The sequence below is a fragment of the Rhipicephalus sanguineus genome, chromosome 1 (assembly GCF_013339695.2).
Source record: "Rhipicephalus sanguineus isolate Rsan-2018 chromosome 1, BIME_Rsan_1.4, whole genome shotgun sequence".
NCBI classification, from domain to species: Eukaryota; Metazoa; Arthropoda; class Arachnida; order Ixodida; family Ixodidae; genus Rhipicephalus; species Rhipicephalus sanguineus.
This window is the reverse complement of record NC_051176.1, coordinates 144,132,806-144,153,669: the sequence shown is the minus strand read 5'-3', so window position 1 is coordinate 144,153,669 and position 20,864 is coordinate 144,132,806. Positions and strand designations below refer to the sequence as shown.

General features: G+C 42.8%; 1 protein-coding gene across 5 annotated transcripts in view; it reads right to left on the bottom strand.

The window, feature by feature from the left end:
• Window positions 1–1,426: 1,426 nt before the first annotated feature.
• LOC119399422 (calcium uptake protein 1 homolog, mitochondrial) overlaps window positions 1,427–20,864 on the bottom strand; it is a 40,544-nt gene continuing 21,106 nt past the window's right edge. For 4 of the 5 annotated variants that reach the window (XM_049416871.1, XM_037666244.2, XM_037666249.2 and 1 more), the window contains 6 exons: window positions 19,492–19,574; window positions 14,848–15,042; window positions 6,428–6,571; window positions 4,032–4,140; window positions 2,023–2,112; window positions 1,427–1,603 (listed from right to left, as the gene is read on the bottom strand). In XM_049416871.1, the coding sequence (XP_049272828.1) occupies window positions 1,449–1,603; window positions 2,023–2,112; window positions 4,032–4,140; window positions 6,428–6,571; window positions 14,848–15,042; window positions 19,492–19,574 (776 nt within the window). In that variant the 3' untranslated portion in view covers window positions 1,427–1,448. Of the gene's footprint in view, window positions 1,604–2,022; window positions 2,113–4,031; window positions 4,141–6,427; window positions 6,578–14,847; window positions 15,043–19,491; window positions 19,575–20,864 lie in introns of all 5 variants that reach the window. The other variant, XM_049416863.1, reaches the window with a different exon arrangement.

The window sequence follows — 20,864 nt, the reverse complement described above, 5'->3', positions numbered from 1 at the left end:
TGCGAGATATATAAAATACTCCTTCATTTTCTACATGTAGCTTTTCGAGACGGAACGCAGCACACACAAGCGAGATATTTGTATTTCTTTTACTTTATACGTTGTCACTTTGCGTTTTTGCGTGCTCGAAAAAGTCGTGCCTTTTACCCGTACCTTAGACGCTAAGCAGCGTTTGCGTCGAAATGCAACGCTAGCCATCACTTTCCACGGCGTTACGAGACGCGCGCCAAACCGGACTACTTCGCGTAGCAGTACATGTGCAGACGCTCCGCCCCCGTAGCTTTCCCTTCATTGCCACAAAAAGTTGTCCCCGAGTATAGTGCTGTTACATGGTCACTTTCAATTGCAACTGAGCGCAATCTGAATCCAGACAACTGTAGCCTATGCATCATGATTGAGCTCCTTGATTATGATCTTGCTGACATCTGTGATGCAATAATTATTCACATCTAATCAGCCATAATTATAAAAAATATTTTCTTGAATAGGGAAGGGTTTATAATGCATATTTTACAACTTATTAGACAAATATGATAAGTCTGTTAGGCACTTTAACAACACCTGGTGCAGAGTACAGCCAAACTTGTCTCTAATCGTATGGTTTAACAGCAGCAATCATCACAATCAGCAAATCTGATCTGGACGAGGCCCGATCAGGATCAAACAACTGTGCGACACTGGTGCAAGACTTGTTGATCTGGGGGCTTTTTTGCTTATTAAATAATGCACTGTAAAGTCCCAGCTAGAAACCATACAGCGGTACAGAAGGCAAATGCATTTAATTTGATAGCATGACACTTCTGTTTATTCAGCCCTCATACATACAGCAATTTCTTGAACATGCGAGAAATTCAGCAGGTTGCACAACTGCTTCACTAAGTTTGGATTCATTTTATTTTTCTACCTGTGAAGCCATCTGTTCCCACTTGTTTTATGTTGCATCATGCTCGCATATTCAACAGTCCGCTTCGTGGCAATTGCACAGAGCCACTGACTGATGATGACACTGTCAGCAGTATGGCAGGCTGTGCAGGCTATAGTAATGACAGCAACATTGAAAATGTTGCCAATAGTGCCTTGGACATTGTTCATTCAGACTGCTGTCAGATGTAGCTTCCATTTAATTTTTGATCCTAACAGGAAACAGTATTTTTGGTCTAGCGATCTCAGAATAACAGTCCAATACATTACATAGTTCCTTCCGATAGCACACTTAAAACTGGTCAGAAGTTGCTTTGGGAATTTTTTTTCTCAAAACCAGTTCAATAAGAAAAAAACAATCTTTATTTCACAACAGAGCTCTCACTACTAAACGCTTCCACAAAATGGGTAGCACTCAAGAGGGATCACACATTTCATATTCAACAAAGCTTATTTGGTAATGCTGTAAGCAGCTATCACAAGCTAACGACAACTAGTATGAAGCTGCACACAAAAGCAAGCCTATATTATATGTCGAGAAGCACTGGCTTTTTCAACTTTGCACACTTCCACGCAGAGTTGATGAGTTTCACAAATCCTGTGTCCTTTGGTTTTTCAAGACCACGGTGAAGACGTTCTTTCATCACTGAGACAAACTCTTTGTTGCTCAGCTGGCCGTCCACTGCAAACCAAACAAGATTATTTGAAGAGTGCTTGGACACTATTCACCCTGCATTGTCCAGCTAAATCAATTGCATTCATTTCATCAGACTCTAGCTGCCATATAATCAATGCCATGAATACAACATCAAATTATTTAATCTCATGAAAACACATGCAGTAAGAGTGGCATCGCAGTAGCTTCTGAAAAGTGACCGAATTTGTTTTAGTGACACTTCACACTTAACATCACATCTTACTATCATTGATATAATTAGCATGAAAAATGCTTTAGTATTGTTACAGATAGTAGCCATTATACAGAACAACACACTCGTGCAAGTATCTGTTGTTCACTAAAACACAGAACTTTCGACCATAAACACTCATTTTATAGTTAATGTAGGTACGCTAGCATATAAGGCAACATGATGCTCTTACGGTTTTCATCGAACAGAGTGAAGATGACATCAATGACATAGTCTCTCAGGTCCACATGGGCGACGGTTCTGGCCACATGTTTCAGGGTAGCTTAAAAAAAAAAAAGGAAAAGTCATAGCAACTTTTATTGAGCTCAATAAACACAGCACAAAAGAAAGAAACAGTATGTATCTAGACTTGTGCACATGACCATTAGCAGTCATACCGTTTATGGCACTGTGCCTTAGCGTACACATCTGAAGTCTTCAATGTTGCATCTTACTAAAGAAAGTGCTGTGTTGGGCATTCCGACTGTGCCAGTGAATACACCAAACAAAGAAGCCTCTGTAACAGCCCCAGAGTGAAAGTGTCAACGCAAGCAAACTGGAAACGGGATACCTATACGCATTGCTATGCATTTTCAACTAAAATTGAAAAACTCTAAAAATGACTTGCTGCATTTATTTTGCGACCTTTTCTTTCAACCAAGAAAGGTCAACATTTTAGGATGACCTAGGAGAGCAATCATGAAACTTGCATCAATGGGGATATTGTAATATTAACAAAATCCAAACAAGACAGAAGTTTATAAGAAGATGGAGCTTCAAAGTGATGAAATATTACTGAACAGGCAATGTCACTGGAGCCAGGAAATCTTGCTGTCACTGGCTCCAGCGACATTCCCTGTTCAACGATTTTTAATCAGTATTAAATGCTACAACATTTAGGCAAGACCACAATTTCACAGAGTCTACTAATATGCGAGTTCATAAAGATAACATTTCTGTTTATCACATCAGTGCACACCAGTTCTGACGAAGACATGACAAACTACTTGCTTCATCTTTTCACATCATGCATAGGCATAGCCAAAGGCACGTTGGGAGGGGCCTGTGAGAAGGTGGAATGAACATAGCGCATTAAATAAAGCTTAAAGTACTGCTTAAGCATATTCCCATTTCAATATTTGTGAACAATTAATAAATTCCTTCATCTGTCATGGACAGATCTGCTACACTGGCTATGGCCATGGCTACACCTAATGTTTACCCTCGGCTGCACCCCCATTTATTTTTTTTCTTTCAGCGGAGATTACACATTCTACAGAAACTGGCTGCCTGTCATCAGTTTCTTTGAGTCAGGATTTATGAACAGTTCATAAATCTCGTCATCTGTCAAGGTGTGGATGATGCTGCCACTCTAGCTCATCGTGGCTGCCCTTATGAAACAATGACAGGGCACTTGCTCTAGTTGCAGTACGAAATATGTCTAAGTTTTTAAGTTTAAATGAGCTCTCCATAGATGGTATGTACAACAGACATGAGTTCCTTTGCTTCTTGAGAGGTGGAATGTGTGATAAAAGCATAAATCAAGCTTACAGAATACTCTAGAGCGGCAGGGGTTGTGTAAGAATGAGGGCCTCCATTAAATTGGGAGTGACAGCGAAACGATTAAAGAATATATGTCAAAGTTATGACTTTCAATTTCAATTGATTTATTTTTCATTGATACAAGAATTTGTACAAAAGAACTCTTGGGCCAGTAGCCAAAGGCTAGTGTAGGCCCATAGTCGACATACATGTAGCAGCAGCTACAAGGTCCAGTGCTTATCTACTTCCCAGTGATATGGTTAATACGTAAACAAAAAACCAAATAAAAACTGTATATTGTACATAAAAGTAACATTTATGTAACATCTGTAAAGGCTTGTGTGCAAGTTTTTAGTGCATATCTATTCAACAGTAATAAAACATAAAACGGGAGAATCATGCACACAAAATTAATCTTGTCTAGGACCTACAACGACACTACTTTAAACTAGTCTTGAGTTGTTTACGTTAGAGCAATGTAAAATGAAAACTAAATGCTACACTATTATTATAATCCGCATACTATGCACCAGAGACTAAATGGGTGTCAAATTCTTCAATGCTAGGAACTGTCAGGTCTGGTAAAATTTCTCTGGACAACGTTCTGGCTGTAACGGAATTTTGGCAGTTTTACGAGATCTATTACAAATGCAGACATACCTTCATCAATGGAAGCTCCCGCAATGTGATAAAATGTCAACGCAGTGTCCACTTCTGTGATGTTGCTTAGGAAGTGGAAGAACTGGAGGTAGTCTTCAAGACTGATACCCTGAAGCAAGCATGTACATAACATTAAACATAACATCAAACAAAAATTTTCACAGAAAGAAAGCTTTGCTGTTCAAAAATTTGCTTCGGTATGGGGATTGAGCCCAGGAACAATGCTCTTCCAGGACAGTTGCTGAGGCACCAGAAAAAAATAAAAAATAAACAGAGCTCATAAAACTTGTAAACAAGCCTTACTGAAGTAGTATCAAAAGTATCAGCTGATGTATTCAAATTGAACATGAGGTAGTGGAGAAAAAAAAAAAAAGAGTGCAAATGTAAGAACATATGCACACTCCTCAAAAATCTTAGCATGATATTAATCGTATTTACTCGCATAATTTGCGCACCCTTACTTTTAGTCACGTTTATGGGGGGGAAAAAAGCCAGTTCCACAGCTGTGCAATCTAAGTAAACAGCAGAGCTGGCAAGCAAGTGCCACCAACTGGCAAATGCAGATTGAGTTCTTTCGTCCTTCTTCCTCTTCTTTCTTTCATGTTTCTTTATCTTTTTCTACATCTTCTTCTTTCTTTCTTTCCTTATTTCTTTCTAAATTGACCACTTTCCTCCTTTCCCAACTCCTAGCTCTCATATCACTGCCCCTCACCCTCATTTCTGTTTCTCACCACTTGCTATGCTATATTGTACATGGTTATGCTATGGTTTACCCTCTCACCTCCTCCTTTACTTCCTCCTCACCCTTACATCAGTCTTTCATTCATCTTTCCTTATCTCTTCCTATACACCAATTTGATAAGAAGGCTGCCATTTTTTAAAGCACTTCACCGCTGCAGCACCGTCTAGTGTCTGCGATGTTTCACAGCCATGCCGGTGTGTGGGGTTCTGCGGCAGTGTATGCAGCATATATGCTCAGTTCACAAGCTATTGCTGTTCTTCGCGGTACATGGGTAAAACACAGCAACGCTTCACAAGTGTAAACCAGCTTATGCACAACACAACACCAGCTTATGCACAACAATCTCAAATATGGACATAACTGCAGAGATTAAGTTCCATGAGTGTCAACTCTAGAAAAACTATGATTTCACCAACCTGCTAGGTCACAGTTAATTCTACACCTCTTATGAAAGGTGCAGCAATGTGCACCATATCTTAATGGAGTGCTGCCACTGTGCGTGCCTCATGGAGCAAGAATTCCTGAGGAGGTGAAACTGCGCTGGCTTGGGTGTCCTAATAAAGTCACAGAATTGGGCACAGCACTGACGCGCCCTGTTGTGAGAGTCCGCTAGCTGAGAGGGAAAAACATGCGTTGCGGTCTCCGACGCTCGCCGGCTCAAAGCCATTCGATGCCTATTCGCCGTTTACGCCTTACGCGTAATGGGTGTTTTTTTTTTTTGTGCTGGCTCCACATTTTTCGGTAAATTAATGGAAAAAATGCCTTCACGTACAGGAAAATTACCTGACTGAGATATCTTGTAGAACGCGAAATCTATCATTTTTGGTAACGTGAACTCGATAGGTTAGGTATCATTTTTAAGGCAAAAGCCTTAGATGTCTCATCAAATGCAAAAAATGACCGTTGGCGTCGGCATCAACATGAGTGATGCAAAAAATCATACCATAATGACATCGCCACATGACGTTATTATGAGGTCACAGATCACCAAAATTTGTGATGTCATCATGGCGTCGTGATGATGTCGCATGACATCGTCACTTTGCATTGCCTCCGTGATCGGTGGTCCGATCACGGAGGCAGTGCAAAATCAGGTGAGGAGCAGAAAGCTTGTAATGCCTCCGATCCTGGAGACAGTGCAAAACTACGTTACATGCAAAAAGCTTTTGCACAGGGGTAGGGCAGGATAGACACATTGACTGAAGAAAAAGAAGATGGCTTTCGTCTTCAAGTTTTTTCAACGAATGAGGGGACTTACTCTCCGAGAAGTGCTTCTTGTAAACATAGTCACGAGGCGTGAGCTCTCGATCTTTCCTTGGTATGGCACGAGCCCACGCTTCCAACCTCACCGGGTCACTAGGAACTTTGAAGGTTAATAATAATATCTGGGGTTTAACGTCCCAAAACCACGATATGATTATGAGAGATGTTGTAGTGAAGGGCTCTGGAAATTTTGGCCACCTGGGGTTCTCTAACATGCACCTAAATCTAAGCACACGGGCCTCTAGCATTTTTGCCACCACTGAAAATGCGGCCGCCACGGCCGGGATTCAATCCCGTGACCTTCGGGTCTGCAATCGGGCACCATAACCACTAGACCATCGCGGTGGGTAGAAATCATGTTACTAACAAGCAGAAGTGGAATATCACATACCTCTGACTGGCTCTTGAACTTTTTTTTTATACGTTTGATCATACGAGACTTCTTTTTGTCATTGAGGCCAGCGTAAGTCAACAGCAGGTCAGCAAAGTCCCATTCTCTGATCATACCTTGTTCATCAGGCTCTTTGCGCATAAACTGAAAGTTGGCGCAAAAAATTCAATGGGACACCTGCCAAAGCACGCCAGCCGAAGAATGCCATCCAAAGTTCAGAGGTAATAAGAAAACAAAGAACTTTTAGCAAAGTTAAATACCTACATTAATTTTGTTAAGAGCTCTTACGAGCATGCAAATTTGGATGGGATATACAATTGAAAAATGAGACAAAAGTCTGTATCACAAATGGCTAAAGAAAAAAAACCTGGGAGTGTCAGTCTTTGGGCCTGTTGGTACATAGTGGCAGAAACAGCCTGTACAAGAGCACACAACATACAATAATACAACAAACTTCAGTTATTTCAACCGTTATAGGTCTGACAAAATCGGTATAATTATCTGGCATGTAAAATTATGCAAGATCCAGAAAATACACCAGAACACACCACTGATTTAGTGACCATTCTGCAAGAAATATACCCTATGCCTTCAATTCTGCTAGTTCAGAAAACAACCACACCAGCGAGCGTTCATGTTCAATAAATAGCAATTTATTTACTTATATATCATTCTTACCTCCCCAAGATGCCACATTATCCCTTCCTACGAAGGTCCTCAACAAGCTGTCCTCCATGTAGTCCATGACACGTTTTATATTCTGGATTTATCTAATCACTTTGCAACAATGGTAAACGGGATGGTGGCTTATGTAACCACTACGCTAGTTGTTATAGTCCACATGCAATTTTCCAGAACATGTGCTGCAACTTACTCCAGCTAGCATAACATATAAGATAAGTCGCTGTTTGAATGTGCTTTTGTAATCAAACTGAAAGCAATGTGTCGCCATGCTATGCCCATTTCTTTAAAGGGCCCCTCACCAGGTTTGACAATTTTGAGCTGACGAGCGCAATGCATACACTGGGCGTTCACGATCACGTCTGCCAAAATTTGCAACGCTACGCGCCGCGGAAATCCGTCAAATTTCAAGGTGAACGCTGCTTGCCCTTCCTCTCGCAGGCGCGCGCTTTAGAGAATGAGGGGATGACGTACATGAGAAAATGGCCCTACGTAGATGGTAGTGCTGTGACGTCGCTCCTATACGTAGACGACTGTGCTCTGACGTCGCCAACAGTAGCACCTGACACTGCGATAATTATTTGACACGAGATGTGTAGTTTGTGTAATTTGTTGCTTGAATAGATTAACAAAACTTGAGAGAAATAATGAGACACACAAAGGGAATGTGTGCGTCTTTTTCATTTTTTTTTCGTGAATTGCAGCGAGATGCGGGGCTAATGTGCCTCCATTTTCCATGCGTTCGTGTCCCCGCGGTTAGCGCATCGAGCAGACGCCAGCCCTGGAAACCAAAGTAATGTTCTGGCGCGTTCGATCACTCATTATGCTCATTTATTCTACCGCGTCCAAGTAAACGTTAATGCGCCACTGGCTCATGATACGGCCACTCTCGTGCCCGTATAAATGTCTAAACTTTCATGCCCGTCCAGCAGAAACAGGCAGTACACCACAGAGAACGCCGACAAAACGCCCACGGCCGCTACATAAAAAAAAAGGTAGCGGCCGTGCAACGCCGCTCGCGTGCTCGGGCTGGCTCGGGCACGTCATACGCACGCGACCATGCATGCGCATGACGTGTTCATGCGTATGTGTCAAGTGAAGAGGGCAGGGAAGGGATTTGGCTTGCTAAGGCTACACGGGGCGAGTGGCAAGGGTTTGAAACTCGCCTCCTCGCATCATGGTTTCGCGCCGCTACAAATTATTGTTTTTCTCAGCCGGTAGTAAACCGATTTGAAAAATTCTTGCGGCATACTGCTCTTAATTCGGCACACAACAGCTTCCAGCGTCTAACAAAAATTTGCTATGTGGCCTCGTGAGGGGCCCTTTAAGGTTATTAGAATACAGGGGCATACACATTTTCCTAAAATCCTCAAAAAAGCTATTTTGAGCCTACCTCTATTCTTGCTCACTTTTTGCAGAAGAATAGCATTTTATGGTCCTCATCATTCAGTATAATATTTAGTGGTGAAGTTCCTTGTCTGGTTTAAACAAAATGCAAAGTTGCCTTGAATCATGGGAAAATTGGTGGCTCCAAAGGCGGCACTGTCAGAAAGTTGTGTCGCCGCCTGCTGGCAGCTGCAGAAAAACAACCGTTCTGGGACGGTTTCCCGCGTGTTGATATCTTATAAAATATACAGCAGCCCTCCCAGAATGGCTGCTTTCTACAGCTGCTTGCAGGCAGTGAAACAAGTTTATGTTAGTGTTGTTTTGTCAGCAGCTAGTTTCTACCATTGTGGGAACGCTCGACTCTATTGTATCCTGATATCTTGTTTTCTTCGCATGGCTCTTGCTTCTCCCAGAATGCAGCTTCCCAATGGCGCTTGCTGTGCCGAGGTCAGAGGGCCCTGCAGAGGGTCGTGCAACAAGTTTCTCTTGCACTCAGGTACAAGAGAAACTTGTCCTCTTTGGCTTGGGAACAACATTATCCATGGTCAATGCCACCTGCCCAACAGAGCATCCCAGGGGTTGCCCTGTGGACACTTTGCTGTTCCCTCAAAAGCGCCTCCATTCAAGAGACTTCACCCGCATTTGACGACATGGGCATTTGTTTCTGACAGGGGAAAACATTACTTGCTCAGTATCCCGATATTGTAAGTTGAACTTCCATGCGACATTAGCTGCGTAATGCACCTAGCTGGCATACTGTACAGAAAGTGCTCTAAATGCCTATTTTGTTTATTACACTAGCGTGCAGTGTGTCCTTTGTTCCTAGAGCACTTGAGACCTCACAAATTATAAACAAAGACAATTGTGCATTTTTAGATGCGAAGCATCTCTTGCTCGGGGGTATGTCCCGCGTCCTGGTAGTCCGCACTCACACTACGCATGCGCAACTCTCCTCTTTCCCTCTCTCCAACAGCTGCGCGTTACTCTCTCCACTTCTCTACCAGCACCTGCTTGCGCTTCTCCTGCGTTCTCACTTCTGCTCTCGCGGCGCATGCGCTACTCTCCTCCTCGAGTCTCCTCTCCTTCAAGTGGTAGAGCGCTGCGCACGTTCAGTCCAGTGCTTGCTTCGGTTGACTCCTCTGAAATGCGGGCTCGACATTGCAAAATTCTCTCCTGCGCAGCGCCGCGATGAGCGCCAGTGCATGCGCGTCCCTTCCCCCTCTCTCTCCTCTCCTACGCTACCTCCCTCTCGTGCGCCTGTCGACCGCGTTCCCCGCTCGCCCTGTAAGAATTAACGGCCAGGCTAGAAGGAAGACACGATGCGCGTAGTGTTCCTCTTCCCGTTCCACGACGCGAGGTTGGTAGCTTGCCTGAGGTCGGTAGCATGCCCAACAAACGTCAACGGAACGTGATCGTGCAAGTGCTCCGGCTTCGCATCGCCTCATGGTCCCCTTTAGCGGAAGATGGTGTAATTTTTTCCCCCTTAAAAACCAAGCAAATAAATACATCAAGTGTTACACTGACGAATCGATAAAATGCGATCTTTCTGCACAGTTTAAGCATGAACAGAATAATGGTAAGTCACTTTTTTTCGTGTGTGTGTGTGTGTGTGTGATTCAAATTGAAGTATGCATGTCGAGCATGAACAGAATAACGGTAAGTCACCTTTTTTTGTGTGTGTGTGTGATTCAAATTGAAGTATGCATGTCCCTGTATACAGTTTCTGTTGGCTTCCATGGTTGTCATCTTAAGATGGCGACGATGCTGGTGTAACGCGGGTGTCATGAAGTATGCCGACGCCGGAACCACGACGATAACGAAATGGCGGCAGAAACGCACCAGCACGCACACAGCAGTAACAATCTTCAGCAACTCAATGAAGACGCCTTACTGAATGCGTACACGTGGCACGTGTAAAAGAAGAAAAAAGAACAGGCCACGTCAGCCGATTAGACGGAGCCAGAAGCTGGAGCGGAGAAGACACATTGGCCTAGTTGGATGTCAACGTTTGGGAGGCCAACATCTGTCGGAGGGACCTGGTCGAGCGTCAACGCCCAAGGGACCTCGAGAACGACACGTCTTCTGCCCCGGCGCCCAGCAGACACAGAACCTGCAACATCCCGCCTGGTCCTTCTCGTCCAAGAATGTCAACGCTGCGCGACTGCTTCATCGAGCCCCAACTCATGAGTGCGCCATTTGTTTGAACTGATTAGATTATAAAGACGCCTCACGGATTCACTGTGCTTGCTGTGCTTTTTTATCTATCTCGTGCGTGCATTTTTATGTTTTATATATATGTTTGTGTGCTGTGCCAGTTGCATCATCTTCCTTGCTGCCCTAACGAGCGTCTCTGACATCACTCTATAAGCCTGCTCCCCGAACCTACTACCGTTACAGCTGGTTAGGCTGGCTTTGATGGTAGGCTATTCTGTCCCGGGACCTTGTGAACAAACATTTTTGCTGCACACAATTGGTTGGGACTTGCATGTATTTTTCCCATTTGTAACCTAAGCACGAGCCTTGAACAAATGCATGTGGCAAAAAATATTTTTTTCATTTATCAAATAGGCCCTAAAGTACTCGGCCCAAAATATGGTTTCATTTTCGTATTGAACTGCATTTAACGGGAGGGCCAGAGCAATTTTAAAACTAATCATTTTTGGGGAAAGAACATGCATGTTAGAATCTGGTAAATACTGTAATAATTCACTGTAAGCTATTCTTCTTGTTTTAAAATCTCCCTGGGGCAGCCCGAAAAAAGGCATTTTCAGCTGCAGGTAACATGCGCCTAGGCACTGACTGTACCCTAGATGCTGCCAGACAATTCCGCTGTTGAGTCACCCCTGCGGTCATTGTTGGCATCAGGTGTGTGCTGCCAAGCTTTATCCTGCGAAGGCAAATTTCAGGGTTGAACTGCAGAAGTCTGGTCTCATACAAGTATATGGGCTGGTCAGGACTATGTGTACTATGTGTAAGACCACTGTACTATGTGTACTATGTGTAAGACCATTCATATCCTTTAAAGGCTCTTTGTTCCATGGTTGTAACACAGTCCTAAATGCTGGTATGCATTTTTTGACAATATCTTTGTCGGTTTCCCTTTGTTCCATGCTTTCAGTTCCGCTCACCAAACTCGCAGTCACACCGACTATTCGTTACAATCAGTTGAATTTTATTGCCATATGGTGTTCCCTGCACATAATGCCTTGCTGAGAGACCTGCAATAGGCAGTGCTTTAGCAATTCCTTGTCGCAATGTGTTGATCGTTCAGCAATCTTTGTGACACCACAAAACATGAGCAAGGAGGCATAAATCACAATCAGTAGTAGAAAAAAAAAATAATCTTGAACATATATGATATCACAGGATGCAGTAATCTTGATACTTGATATGTTATGTAAATATGACAATAACAAGTGAAGTGTGCAAAGTGATTATCTGCCTATGCAGTAGATACTCTACGAGGGTGGTCCGATAAGTACTTAGCCTCACCGCGAGAGTGCAACACTATTGCATGAGACATATATACTGACGTTCTCTTAGAGGGACACCTGCAAAGGTCCAGTCAAATCGGGCTCGCGGTTTTGTTTTGGCTGCTTGAGGAAGCAGGTGATTTTCGTGTGTCCGTTAAAAATGGAAAAAGAGCAATATCGGTCAGTGATTCGATTCTTGTTTTTGGAAGGGAAATCGCGCAGCGAAATCAAAGAGCAACTGGATGCCGTCTGTGGTGAGTCTTCTCCTTCGATGGCAACCGCCAAAAATTGGTTCAACGAGTTTAAACGTGGTCGCATGTCGGTTTTTGATGAGCCTCGCCCAGGGGCCCCGCGAACGGCTACCACGGTCGATAACGTGGCAAAAATGCACGACCTCGTATTGGCAGACTGCTGACTGAAGGTGCGCGAGATAGCTGAGACAGTAGGCATCTCTCAAAAGACCGCGTGGGTCGTATCCTGCATGAAATTTTGGGCATGAGAAAGCTGTAGGCGCGATGGGTGCCGCGTTTGCTCACTCCGGACAACAAGCGCGTCCGTGAAACCACTTCAGAGCAGTGTTTGAAGCTGTTTAAGCGTAATCCGAAGGAGTTCCTGCGCCGTTTTGTGACCGTCGACGAAACATGGATCCACTGGTACACACCAGAGACCAAAGAACAGTCGAAACAGTGGACTGCACCCAGAGAACTTGCTCCGAACAAGGCGAAGACTGTCGCATCGGCAGGAAAGGTGATGGCCACCATTTTCTGGGATTCTCAAGGACATTCTCGAGAAGGGCAAAACGGTGACAGGACCCTACTACGCCGAATTACTGGGCCGATTCGACGCCAAATTGCGAGAAATATGGGCACATTTAGTGAAGAAAAGGGTGCTCTTCCACCATGACAACGTGCCAGCTCACACCTGCGCCGTCGCCACGACCAAGTTGGTCGAACTGGGCTACGAAGTGGTGCCCCATCTAGCGTATTCTCCAGATTTGGCCCCGAGTGATTTCTTCTTGTTTCCCAACTTGAAAAAGTCACTCGCCGGACAAAAATTTGAGTCGAATGAAGAAGTTATTGCCGCCACAGAAGCCTACTTTGCAGCTCAGGAGAAAACGTATTTTTCTGACGGGATCAAGAAGTTGGAGGATCGCTGGGTCAAGTGTATAGAGTTGAAAGGGGACTATGTTGAGAAATAAATCGACACCATTCCAAAGTTTTCGTTTTTCTTTTGAAGGCTAAATACTTATCGGACCGCCCTCGTATGCTTATTGCTAGAGCTGTGCGAATAGCAAAATTTTGGGTGCGAAGCGAATTCGAATAATAAAGATTGAGTGTGAATCAAATCGAATAATTTCGAATAATTTTCGAATATTTCTCAAGCATTTTTCGAATAATTCGAAGTGAAATTACAGAAAAAGTTGCAGAGAATCCCCAAGTATGTTCTTGTGAGATCGCAACATGATAGTGTTTCTTTTCGCTAGGTTGATGAAGCGCTGGTGGGGTCACATTTCATAGTTGTCTTTCTTATCAAGAGTGAGGCAATGTAGAGGCCGAATTGTATTTATGTACATGATTTGGTGCAACCAAAGTGTTGCCGACAACACTTTACACGTGATAGGCAGAGATGCCATTTCCTCAGCCTCTCCTCCTCTTTCAACTGCTGTGGAAGGCCAATTGATGTGGCGGACAAGGGTGTGCTCCCTTCAAGTCCGGAGTTCCAAATCTGCCTCGTAGACGTCGATATATAGGAACATCTAAAATTTTGGATGCTAAAAAGCTTCGGCGTCCGATTTTTCGGACTTCCTGCCCAAATTTTAGGTCCAAAACAGCATTAATTGAGCCCCCAACTATGCCACATCATTCATCTCCATATTGGAACCAGCGTTTTCTTGAGTTAATACATTTGCGACCGTAGCGCAACTTGAAAGGCAGCTTTGCCGCAATACGGGGGTGTGATGAGGTGAAGCATATTGAAAATCTAGGGACCACTTCCAAACGGACGTTGACTGTCTCTTGGCTAAGTTCGACCGTAACGGACCTTGAAAGGTAGCTTCGCCGCAATACGGGGGTGTGAGGAGGTGAAGCATATTGAAAATCTAGGGACCACTTTCAATCGGACGTTGTCTCTTGGCAAAGTTCGGCCGTAACGGAGCTTGAAAGGCAGCTTTGCCGCAATACGAGAGTGTAATGAGGTGAAGCATATTGAAAATCTGAAGGTGTCACTTTCAACCGGACGTTGACTGCATTTGTCTTTGGGAAGTTCGAATAGTTCGAATAGTAAAATTTCTGTGCGAATCGAATCGAATAGCAAACACTATTCGAAAAATATTCGAAATTTCGAATATTCGCACACCCCTACTTATTGCATATAAGCATTTTTATGACCAGTGCAATTATAGTAGAAGGTTGTGCTGCTCAGCAGTAGTGCCGCCAGGGTAGGCAGGGCGAAAGTCCAACGTGCACAGAAAGCACCAAGGTGGTGCAGCAACAGAAGCGTGTTTTATTTTCTGTATAGTAGAAACATTCTGCATGTTTCACGCAAAAATGTGGCACAGGAGAGCAATATCAAATCACTACAGCAAGTGCCTTTCATCATCAAATGATCAGCCTGTATTACTTGCAGCGAAGCACTATCGTGCAAGTGTCAAGGCATGCCACCTACTGCCTATCTCCATTAATGCAGCAACAGTGCTAACACTTATAAATCACGTGGCTGATCTGTATGCCACAAAAAATAAATGGTTGACATAAATAGATGACAGTACAGCAGCAAGACGTATACGAGGCCATGTTTACCTGAGGGAAAGGAAGTTTTCATCATGACCTAGAATGACAGAATGTAGAGAAAGACAAACCTACAAAGGTTCCATGTACTTGCCTCAAGAGTAAGGATCTCGGTCTGCAACTGCCGTTGAAAGTTCAGAAACTTTTCCACTGTGAGCTTTTTATCAAGCTTGGGGCCAAAGAAGTAGTTGCACAGAGCGCTGCTTACTCCCCTGTAGATGCTGCCTGTTGTCTGGTGGTCTCTATGCCGCATGCCAAAGCTGGTTTGGTGCCTGATTATCGTCTGCACCTGCATTCCAGTACAACAGAAGCGTTATGCATGCTCTGGACATCTAGCAACTACACAGCATCAGAAATGTCATGTAACAGCAAATACTATGCAAAGTAATGAACAGTAATCTTTATGACAATCCATATAGCGTCATCATCATCACTTCTGTAATCAGCATTCTAGCGAATGGGCAATGAAAGTGTAAAAAACACCAAACTGTGCATCCAAGTACTGCATCATGCTCACTGGCCTGAGTGTGAGCGGTCTGCTATTATCAGCTGCCTACCACTTACAGTTTTTGTGAAATATCCAGTTTTCAGCTTAATGTCCAAAGTCACATGGCACTTAATGCTTAAACTGATTGTATTAAACAGTGGGCTGCTTCGGTTTTTACAGCGAGAGCTGTTATTAGATCACAACAATGACCATTTTTGGCACCGTAGTAGTTCGCCACCGCTGCCAGTGTCCGTAACCGCTATCGTGCAAAATAAGGAAAAAAAAGAAAACGAAATAAGAAAAAATATCCAGGATGGAACGGGGCTCGAACCTGGGCCCTCTGTGTGGGAGCCCAGTATTCTACCTCGGAGCCATGCCGGTGCTTGAAACTGCGTTGCAAAAAGACCCTATACAGGCTTCATTTCGGGAAGGAACCACATTAACATATGTAATATAGCGTGGTAGAAGAGTAAAATAACAACCAGGCGTCACACGACGCAAATTCTGTAACCACACCTCACACAATGCGAATTGTGCACCGAGTGGGTTGTTGAATGCTTCCAACCCATTACAAAGGTCTCTGCCATAATTCTTTCTCGTCATCAGGCACAGCATCCACAAAGCCAGCATCCAAACGCCTTACAGGTGTTTAGCGGGTACCATGGTTCTCCGCAGAATGACGAAAAATGGCATAGTGGCTGCTTCCCTACTTCACAAAAATTATGATGATTTATAGCGTAGTGCACTTGTATTGGTTGCCAAGGAAGCCCATAAGGCCCCCATGAACCATTTCCTCAGGGTCTGAATAAAGTTCTTTCCCTCTCTCTCTTTCTCAAGTTAACGTATGTTATATAGCGTGGTGGGAGAGTGAAATAGTGACCGGGTGTCACACAATGCGAATTACGTAACTAGTGGGTCGTTTTAAGCTTCCAACCCATTACAAAGGACTCAGCCATAATTCTTCATCATAATCAGCCGTCGCATCAACAAAGTGCACGTAATGTCTTACAGACGTGTAGCTGGTACCTCGCTTCTCCGCAGAATGACGAATAGTAGTGTAGTGGGTGTTTCCCAATTTCACAAAAATTATGATTTATGGCGTAGTGGGTACATTGCTAGCGTACTTGTATTAGTAGCCCCAAGAGAGTTTACAACGGGCTCTAGAAATGCCGCTCTTCCCGCTTTCGCTCTGACAGTGCTGCGCTTTCCGCGCAGGCCTGGCGTTTTTTTGGTGTTCATGCAGTCAGAGGGTAGCATGAGATTTCCTTTCCAACAGGAAACGTCTGGTGTCACGGTTACGAGGGGCAAAAGTTTTTAGCAAGTGTTGGGCATACCAAGGCTACCAAGGCACAGAAAATCCAACAGTCAACAGCCGGCACCATCATTTTCTCCAAGTTATCTGCTTCATGATCTGTGTGTAATCTGGCTGCATTGCTGTTTGAGTTTGTCTCATTTCCCTGAGCAATGGCTGAACTGCTCTCAGCTTACGATGCTATTGATGAAAAAGAAAATGAAGTGGAGTAGTAGATAACTGAATTGTTTTAACTTCAGTCATATAGACAGGATTTACATAGTGAACTACAAGGCAACCATTCCAAATAAGCATGCAAACTTCAGTTTGTACCCCAATGATTAAAGATTTCTGGAGGACAAAAGTTTATATGACAATGCAAGAAAAACACAATTGAATGTTGTGAAATGTCATACAGCACAAAACCACCAAACTGAAGTAGACTGCCAAAGCAAGCACGAAACCTCTGCTCCAAGAGTTTACGAGCAGATGACGCAAAAAAGGTCTTCTGGTTTCTGCAAGAGCAAAAGCTTCGGGACAGCTTGGAAAGCCTGCGGGCTGCTGAATGACTAACACGTTCTGGCAGTGCTTGAGCTGGTGGGCGGCGCTTCTAGCACTGTCCGAGAAAAACTAACACCTGGCAAGCATTGGGGCAGCCATCTGGCTGCCTGAGTGCATAATCAAAGAGGCTCAGTGATACTATAATGAACTTGTTGCTTGTGTAAAATGAAAGCTTTGCAGCGTAAAAAGCTTTAAAAATGTGAGAAAAGGAAAAATTGTGCTTTGCACACACTATGGCCTCCACTTGTTTGATTTTCCAGGGTCGTCCACCCCACCAAGCACAAATATACCTTAAGGGGGTATGGTGGGGTAAATTGGTCATCCTGGTTTCAGCTTTATATCTCAACAACTGTTCCATATTTTGTTGTGAAATTTTGCGTGCTGAATAAGGCTGCTATTGGCCTTAACTTGGTGTAATTTTTTCTCTACAGCCTTTCTTACTTTTTTTGTATCCAAGTGGCATATTTTAGGCTGGGGTGTTAAATGTACCTTTTTTCACAAACAAAAAACAGTATGACCGTGACATTTTGCCCACTAATTCCACATGAGATGGTGGCATTAATCACTAGCCAAAAAAATATGTTCCTAAATCTATCTCATAAAAAAACATATTGCCGTCACTTATGTACCGTAAGAGACTTTCCAAGTAATTTTTTTTTTCGTAGTTATAACTCACACAGTTTTTTAAAGTATTAGGGTCAGACTATTTGGAAGGGATTTCAGTGTAATCGAAGAAAATTTCATCATAATCAGTCAGACAGATTTTCAAAAAAGGCACCAAAGTTCGAAAATTAAAAAAAAAAGTTAATATGAGAAAAACATGCTTTTATGTTTAAAAACAAGTGTGGAAAGTTCAACCAATGACTAAGCTACAAAAGCATCCCTGGTAGGAAAATCTGCAATCAAAACTTTGAAAATGGCATAAAATGAATATATTGAACTGAACTAGCTATATTTATTATTAAAAGATACACAAAGAAACAGTGATGGAAAACAACATGTAAACAAACCCTCGCATCCGTTAGGAGGAGGAATTCTCAGCTCCATTTTTAAATGGTTCCTGCCTGCTCGCCACTGCACGGTTTTGCTCCTCATAGTGCGTATTATTTTTCAGTAATGAAATAAAAATAATTAATTTTTTCGTTGATTTACCATACCATCCCCCTTAAGTATTTACGCAACCCATACAGGAACGTGGATTCTGCATCTGATGACGAAATTTATTTCACACCTAAAGGCCATGCTGATGTTATGCACATAGGCACTGTTGCAGTTACACTCTCCAACTCAGTCTGTCATTTTCACAGTTCAATGAGTGCATTCCTTACCCTAGCTAATAATCTTGCCATCAAATTAGGTTGATGAAACAGTGCCTATAGCAATTATAAAAAAACGCATGCACAGTGGTAACAATTAAACAATATCATGGTAACACTGGCACACTCCTTACACATCTGCTATAGAAAAAGAAAAGGATGCACTCCGACATGAAGCTGCTGTCCAGTCCAGCTAGCAATGGCATCCTTAAACACAAGTCTTGCACGATTACTGCCTTAAATGGTATCTCTGGACATCTTTAAATGATACATATATTAACAGTGATAAAAGAACGGGGCACTGGCACAACATTTATTTCATTTTGTTTTCTGCCTTGGCAAAAATTCTGTGCTGCTTCATGCCAACGTGCAAGTGTGGCTTTGACCAACTAGCCAGTATAGTGGTTGATTGTTAATAACAGTGGTATGTGTGGTGTATTTTCCATACATGCACAGGTGCATGCATGCACGCACGTGCACACGCGCGCGCACACACACACACACAAATTCAAGGAGTAATGCTGGATTGAGTCCATGCGGCATTACTTTGCACACCTACGACGGCGTTGGTTGTAACCAAAAAAAAAAGCTCACTGAATGATGGGAACCAAACAATGCAATGCTGCTACAAAAACCGAGCAGAAAATTGAACTAGCAGTAAGCACAGAATCATTAACATTGTTGGAATAAAAATGGGTCAACACATATACAATATTATGTGGACATTCACAGAATGAGAATGCTCTATTATCACAGTACAAGCACCTTATGGCAGCTGCTAGCAGAAGCAATTGCCTTGCGACTTCTGCGAGCAGCCGCTACAAGGTGGTTGCTGCTGCAAGGCTATTATAGAAGGCATGGAGAGCACTCAAAAGAAACAGATGCCACATGCATGCAACAGCCATTGTGCTGGACTACTCCGAGTACTGCCACCTAGAAGGCCTAATCTGTATGGTTTTATAAGCTGATGTTTATCATTTGTGTTATCGTGCCTGTCTATCTTTACTTCATGCTCTTGGTAAAAGGTTAGGTAAAAATCTGTTTAAATTAACAGGAACAAGAAAAAGACAGCACAGTGGCTACCTTTTCAAACTCATCGTAGTCTACGTTGCCATCTCCATTGAGGTCAAACATCCGAAATGCAATCTCAAACTGACGTTTTGATGCTGAAAATAAACAAGTTTGCAGAAGTAAAAATTTTATACTTGCAGTATTTCCACCACGTGCTCAGCAGAATGAAACGCACATTAAGAACAGCCTATGTTAGTTTGTTCAACCATTGTTAACACGTCAGAAAATTTGCACCACTTACAATCAAAGCAGTAGTTATCTTCACTATAATATTGATAAAAAAAAAAAGAGACAAAGGCGTCAAAAGAAAATGAAAAAAAAAAAAAAACGCAGTCTAGTTTTCTATGCAACTGAACGAGGTCAAATTAACACATGTCAAGCATCGTTCACACTAAACAAATACTATAAAGTTCTATTTTGTTTCTTAATGACCCAGAGTGGTTTGTTTCCACGCTGACGTTGCTCCAACAAAGTAATAATTACTAGGAATGTGCAAATAGCAAGTTGATCAAATAATTTCAAATCGAATTTGAAATTATTCATCATTATATATCACATATTATAAATTTTTGATATAATATGTTATATAAATATGTGAAATGAGCATATTTGTCATGACCCAACTAACCTGCACAATATTTTTTTTAAATTGAAACAAGGCATGTGCAAATGTCATTCTTTTTGGTTCAAAGGGAAGTGGAAGCAACTCTGAATAGTAGCAGGATTTGCATTTCAGTAGAATGCAAGTGATAACCTGTAAAATATCTTATGTTTTAAAATTTACCATACTTAGAGCATATAAGCCGGTATAACGAGCTTTTAAACTTGAAAAATAATGAATCAATGTGAGGGTAATAAGTTCATTTAACCTCGAAGTGAGGCTTCACAGCAGTGTGGATTTTCCCTGGATATGTGTATTCACGGTACAGCACCCCTCCACTGCAGTGAAACCACCTTTACAGGGGGTTTCATGCAGTTTATACATGTCTATTCGTTCATTTCGAATTTTTCGGAATTTAGAATAATTGGGGAAAACATCATTATGGCCGTTGACATAAAGCGTGCCTTCAATAACATCAGTCACGAAGCAATACTTCAAGGTCTGGAGGAAGCTAACTGTGGAGAGCGAATGTTCCAATATGTCAAAAGTTTCCTTATTCACAGGACTGCAATAATCAAACTAGGGGATTACGAATCCGAAGCCATTCGACCTCCAAACAAAGAAACACCGCAAGGGGCGGTCATCTCACCCACACTTTTCAACGTTGCCATGATAGGCCTTGCAAGAAAACTCAAAGGCATTGCCGGCCTACAACATGCGATATATGCAGACGATATCACAGTATGGACAACTACAGGCAGCCTACCAGAGAAAGAAGATAGAT